Source organism: Balaenoptera ricei, chromosome 10 (assembly GCF_028023285.1).
Source record: "Balaenoptera ricei isolate mBalRic1 chromosome 10, mBalRic1.hap2, whole genome shotgun sequence".
NCBI classification, from domain to species: domain Eukaryota; kingdom Metazoa; phylum Chordata; class Mammalia; order Artiodactyla; family Balaenopteridae; genus Balaenoptera; species Balaenoptera ricei.
The window spans coordinates 2,750,498-2,756,898 of NC_082648.1; the positions used below are offsets into that span (position 1 = coordinate 2,750,498).

Below are 6,401 nucleotides of genomic sequence, written 5' to 3' on the forward strand. Positions count from 1 at the left end.
CCATTTCACAGAAGGATAAACTGAGGGCCAGGGCTGTCAGACTCAACCCCACAGTGTGAGTCTAATGTGGCAGGTGCATCGGGCTGCTGAGAACAATACTGATAAGCACCGAGATAACAACAGCAGTTCCAGAGCACTTACTTCCTGCTGGGTACCAAATGCTTTACACGTTTAACCCAGTCAATCCTCACAAGAACCCCACGAAGTAAGAATTACCATTATATTCACTTTTCAGGTGAAACGAAAGCCCCAGAGGTTAAGCAGTTCACCCAAACTGGAAGGTGGCCGAGAGCTGGGGCTCAAGCCCAGGCAGCTTGGCTCCGGAGTCTGGGCCTGAGCCACTGAGCGCTGCTGCTCTGGCTTTACCTGTGTCAGCAGCGCCCACTGTGCGCCAAGTATGATGAGGCCGGGGGGACCCAGGCATGACCCCCGCCCTCCAGGTGCTCACGGCCAGGCACAGAGCCATGTCCCAGTTGAGGATGCCCAGGGGCACGGGGATCCTGGAGGGACAGGATGGGTGCCCCGGAAGTACCTCCTGGGGGTGTGGATTTTGAGCAGATGTGGATGGAGTTGGGAGGCAGATTGGCCCAGCTGGTCGGGGGGACCCATGCTCCCCCAGCTGCGTCTCTTCTACTCTCACCCTCAGGCCACCTTCCTCTCCTCCCTGATCAAGTACACCCCACTGACCTACAACAAGAAGTACCTGTACCCGTGGTGGGGCGATGCCCTGGGCTGGCTCCTGGCTCTCTCCTCCATGATCTGCATTCCCGCCTGGAGCTGCTACAAACTCAGCACCCGCAAGGGCTCTTTCAGAGAGGTAGGGAGCTGGCGGGGAGGAAAGCAGTCAGAGGATGAGCCGGGGTCCCCTTGTTGGCAGGTGGCCGCCTGCCTGGGTAGAAGCTGGCACACGGGAGGGCCAGGGACCCTGGTGTGGGGTCAGAGGGACAGAGGGAGTGCTGAGCAGTCTCAGGAAGAGACAGGTGCCTCCAAGCACCGCTGTGGTTAGGGTGTTGGCACCTGGAGAGCAGGCTTGGCACCTCTGGGGAGGCAGCGATGAGGGACGCTGGCAGACTGGCCCCCTCTCCGGCTCATGACGGACCCCTCCACTCTGCTTGCAGAGAGTTCGCCAGCTCACGTGCCCAGCTGAGGACCTGCCCCAGTGGGCCCGAGCGGAACCCTCTGCCCCGGCCACGCCCAGGACGTCGGAACTGGAGTCTCACTGCTAGGGGGCAGGCCCTGGGACAACGGGCCAGTCAGCCTGGCTGTGGGGACAGTTGCAGAGGGAAGGCACAGAAGCAGCCCTGCTGTGCTTCTTTGCCACGCACCACCCGGGATAGACAAGATAAGAGGGGACATGCTGGAATCCACCTCTGAGCTGGGTATCTCCCACCCCCACTTCCCTGCTCCAGGGGTGGCTGGACAGGTGTGAAAGGCCAGGATCAAGAGCATCCCCTTTGAGAGGGGCCTTGGGAGGCTGGGTGAGGCTGCAGGCGGGGGCGGGGTGGGGAGAGCTCTGTTTGGCGCCCTTCATTCCATTAAATCCACGTTCTTCCCACCAGCTGCTAGCAGTTCCGCCTGGTTTCTGCCCCGCCCCACCCCCACCTTGCTGCCTTGCCCACCTCCTCACTTTAAAGTGGGGCTTTAGGGGCTTCCCTGGTGGCGCAGTGGTTAAGAATCCGCCTGCCAAAGCAGGGGACACGGGTTCGAGCCCTGGTCCGGGAAGATCCCACATGCCGCGGAGCAACTAAGCCCGTGTGCCACAACTACTGAGCCTGCGCGCCACAACTACTGAGCCTGTGCTCTAGAGCCCACAAGCCACAACTACTGAGCCCTCGTGCCACAACTACTGAAGCCCGCGTGCCTAGAGCCCATGCTCCGCAACAAGAGAAGCCACCGCAATGAGAAGCCTGCGCACCGCAGCAAAGAGTAGCCCCTGCTCGCCGCAACTAGAGAAAGCCCGTGCGCAGCAACGAAGACCCAACGCAGTCAAAAATAAATAAATCAGTTAATTAATTGGAAAAAAAAAAAAAAAAGGCGATGGAGGGGAGAAGGAGGAGGCACCTGAGCCCCCACTGGAGGAAGGAGGAGGAGAGCAGCTGGGCTTCTTCCTGCCCGATTTCCCCTGCCGTTTCCTTGCCTGACCTCGCCTGTCCAAACTGTGCGCCCGCCAGGGGCTTGGTGCCAGGGGTACTAGTTGCCAGCAGGGACCGCGGGCGGAGCAGGGCACTACCTGGCTCGGCCAGCAGAGGGAGCCGCTGCCTCGGGACCACCACGCTGCTCCGCTCGGAAGATGGATAGATGCGGATGCGGCACCCCCGGCGCGGCCACGATGGCGGCGCACCGCGGGGACCTCCGCTCGGCTGCGGGGCCTGAGCGCGCAGATGCGCCCAGAGAGGAGCCAGGTGGGAGGCAGAGCCTGTGCGACCTCGGGGTCAGCGGGTCTGGCCTTGGCCCCCGCCCCCCCCCCCCCCCCCCCGGCGCCCACAGGTGTGCTCCGCAGCCTGGCTCTGGGCAGGTGCCTGGAGGGGGCGCGTGTGTCTGCGGCGCATGGGGGAGCGGGGAACACACAGCAGCCCTTCCCCCGCATGTCTGCCTGTGTCCCCACCTCTGTTCATGGAGCTCTTCTTCCGGAGCTGTTCCTGGCAGGTGCAGGGCATTTCCTGGGTGATTTTCTTACGAGTCAGTTAGTGGGAAAATGCACTGAAGCCTTCAGGTTTTGATTCTTTCCTGTTGGGAGAGTTTATTAAAATCGGTGACAGCAGCCCTGCTGTGTGTTGGCCTTGGTGGTTCCTTCCTGGACAGTGGCTGGGCACCCCCCAGTGTGCCAGGAGCAAGGCAGTCCTAAGATGGGAGAAATAAGTCTGCTAGAGAAACGTGTGGGCCTCGAGGTCCCACACCTGGCGTCTCCACCCGTCTGAAGACATTTGCAGGACACCTATTACATGGTGCTGTGCTCAGGACTCACGAGGAGCAAAAATAGATACACCTCTTGAAGGACAAAGGATGACAAACGCTATGGAAGAAAAGCAAGGTCTCTAAGAAAGAATAAGTGGGCATGGGAAGGATCCTGAGGACTTAGGGTTGGGGGTCTGGGAAGGCTGTTCTGAGGCTGAGGTATGTCTCTCTCTCCATCCTATCAAAGTTGCAGGGATCTGCTAGGCCGAGGGAGGGAGGCGAGCAGTTCAGTCATGGTGATTTGAGCCCTATTTCGGAGCTTCATTGATGGTGCGATACAGTGTGAAAGTAACCCGTGGGCACCAGGATCAGGAGATACGGCTTCTAGTCCTCACCTGCCTCGGACCTGCTGTGTTTCTTGGTGGGATTCAGGTCTTCTTTTTTTGCAGATGGAGGTAATACCAGGCACCCCGCCCACACACGGGTTTGTTGTAGGGCTGGATGGGGTCATGGGTGTGAGAGCCCAACCGTGAGGTCATGAGACCAGTGGAGGGATGGCTGACGGGGAGCTGCTCTAAAGGCCAGGGGTCACGTCAGGGAACGGGAGCAGGAATACCCAGACGTGGCTTTACCCCCTCAAAGGAGTGGTGGGGGCAGGGCCGCTTTCTGTCCCCTCTCCTGGAGCTCTGCCTGGAAGGGCAGATTCGGATCCTGCAGGTCCCAGAGGAAGAAGACAGAAAAGGAAGGGGAGCCCTTTGTCTAGAGGCCACACCTGTCAGAGAAGAGCACATCATTTAGCTTCTATTCACCCGAATTTTCTCATCTGTAAAATGGGCTAATAACTCCTACATTTCAAGGTTCTTGTGAGGCAGGCATAGAGCCTCAGGGCACGTGATAGCTGGAAGGAGAGGGGAGCGCAGCGGTACCCGGAGAGTTAGGACTGGAGCCCATGGAGACTGGGGGGCCACGGAGGGGGCGCTGAACCCGCCAGGCTGCCGTGGAGCCTCAGGCCTCAGACTGTGTTCAGATCACACCCAGGTCTCAGATCCACACACGTGCACACACACAGTCCCTCACTCTCCTCGGATGAATGTGCATAGACCCAGACTCAGATCACACCCAGGTCTCAGATCCACACACGTGCACACACACAGTCCCTCACTCTCCTCGGATGAATGTGCATAGACCCAGACTCAGATCACACCCAGGTCTCAGATCCACACACGTGCACACACACAGTCCCTCACTCTCCTCGGATGAATGTGCATAGACCCAGACTCAGATCACACCCAGGTCTCAGATCCACACACGTGCACACACACAGTCCCTCACTCTCCTCGGATGAATGTGCATAGACCCAGACACCGCAGTCTGCCAGGCGTGCCCCTTTACAGAGGCTGGCAGGCCTGGTTTAGGTCTATGTGCTCTGTGACCTTGGGCAAGTTCATCAAGTTTGCTTGTCTATAATATGGGAATAGTAGTATTTACATCACTGTGTTGTCAGAGTCCAGTGGAGGGTGTAGGGACAGCTGCCTTGAGGACATATTTCAAGCAAATCCACCCTATTTTCCATGATTCCACCCTCCCCCCACCCCTGCATTGGGCTGTCAATGAAACAGAAAAGCCCAGAAAGAGCTCAGCGACATCCTTGCTGCCCCCTGGATCCCCCAGCCCCAGGCATCAGGTTGCATTAGGCCCCAGAAAGAAGGCTACGCATTTATTAACTAAGCATTTTTGCTACGAGGCAAGAGAGAGGAAGAGCTAAAAGAACCCTGCATCCTGTGGCCTGAGAGTCTTGCTCAGCACCAGCAGTTTTGTCCAAGAAAAGCAAGACATGAGTCCTTCCAAGCCCTAGTCTATCCCCTGTTTCTGGGAGAGCAATGCCCTTTCAGAAGAGGGAAGGCTGAAATCAAAATTTCCCTCAACTTGCATCCATCCATCCATCCTTCCATCCTTCCATCCTTCCATCCTTCCATCCTTCCATCCTTCCATCCATCCTTCCATCCCTCCATCCCTCCATCCCTCCATCATCCATCCAAATGCCTACTCTGAGCCAGCACTATATTAAATGCTGGAGGCAGAAACAAAGAATTATGAAAAGTGACCCCTGCCCTCTAGATACTCCTGGTCTGGGAAACAGTTTGCTGCAGTGGAACAAGCAAAGATTTTTGGAGCCAAGAGGCCCAGCTTCAAATCCCAGCTCCCTCATTTACCACCAGTAAATGAGGCCTTAGGACACATCATTTAGCTTCTGTTCGCCACAGTTTTCTCATCTGTAAAATGGGCTAATAATTCCTACATTTCAAGGTTCTTGTGAGGACAAAATGAGGTGACATGTAAAGCACCTGGGCTGAGTTAGGTGCTCAGGAACTAGGTTCCATGCCAGGCCTTCTAAAAGTATGCACGGGTTAGAAGATGACTGTGGTGAGGAGAACATTCGACGGGTTTCACTGCAGCAAGATAACGGATTCATTATTTCATCTTGACTCTGGGCCCTCCCCAGTATGGAAACAGGCCGGTCTTAGGTAGGCTTTCCAGGTAACTTAGGGAGCCCTACCTGTTGTAAAATGGGGTCTCCTGCCCCCAAGAGTTCACCAGTTGTTCTGAATGCCCAGTGGGGGCTGAAGCTGCGGGGTTGGGTGGGCTTGAGTGAGGGAGTTCAGGTGTTAGAGGGAGGTGAGGTCAAACATGGCAGCTCTTCTCTCGTGAGGTGAAGGGGAGGTGACATGTGTATCCCCAGGTCCTCGCAGAAAAGCCCCACACACGGTAGGCATGAAGTAACATTTCTGAATGAATGACAGAGCTAGGAAGTTCACCCTCTGCCCAGCGTGGTTTTCTTCCCTCTGGCGCCCCTTCCCGGAGAGGCTGGGTCTTCCGTTCTGAGTAGCTGCAGCCAGGTAACCACACGGACTTTGGTGCCCCTCTGCAGCGGGCTGTACAGTTGACACACGGCGGGGACAGGGACAGGGCATTGCAGCAACGCGATCACTCCATCCCCGCCGAGCGCAGGGGAAACAGAGTGTGAATTCTGCCGGGGGAGCCCTTCTCTGCCCGAGCCCGCCTGGCTTCTGGACTGTTCTGGTTTCCTCTCCACGGGGAGCCTCAGGGAGATGCTGAGAGGGACCTGAGAGACACTGAGCGGGGGGTGCTCGATGGAAAACTACAGACGGAGACTCGCGCTTCACACCCCAGCCCTGCGGGGAAGTTCTAGAACACACAGGGGAAGAACAGGCAAAGGGAAATTTCCCTTTCTCCTCACAGCTTCTCCTCCCCCCACCACCTGGGCCCGAAGAAGCGTCTTTATTATCCGGAAGGGGGCACTGTCTATCCTGAGTGAATGGCCCCGGACGGTCCTGTATGAGCAGCGTGAGGACATCTCAGAAACAGCGACGAGGACCCGTTCTGGAGAAGCTCACCAGGCACGTAGGGGGGACGCAGATGTTTATTCCACAAGCACCAGTTCACCACTGATGGCCGTCAGGCAATGAGACAAGTCCCAGCTGTGT

General features: G+C 57.3%; 1 protein-coding gene across 3 annotated transcripts in view; it reads left to right on the top strand.

Moving 5' to 3' along the window:
* The window catches only part of SLC6A13 (solute carrier family 6 member 13), a 32,386-nt gene extending 31,065 nt beyond the window's left edge, over window positions 1-1,321 (top strand). For 2 of the 3 annotated variants that reach the window (XM_059935088.1, XM_059935090.1), the window contains exons 14-15: window positions 647-817; window positions 1,119-1,321. In XM_059935088.1, the coding sequence (XP_059791071.1) occupies window positions 647-817; window positions 1,119-1,226 (279 nt within the window). In that variant the 3' untranslated portion in view covers window positions 1,227-1,321. The remainder of the gene's footprint in view (window positions 1-646; window positions 818-1,118) is intronic. The other variant, XM_059935089.1, reaches the window with a different exon arrangement.
* The last annotated feature ends 5,080 nt before the right edge of the window (window positions 1,322-6,401 follow it).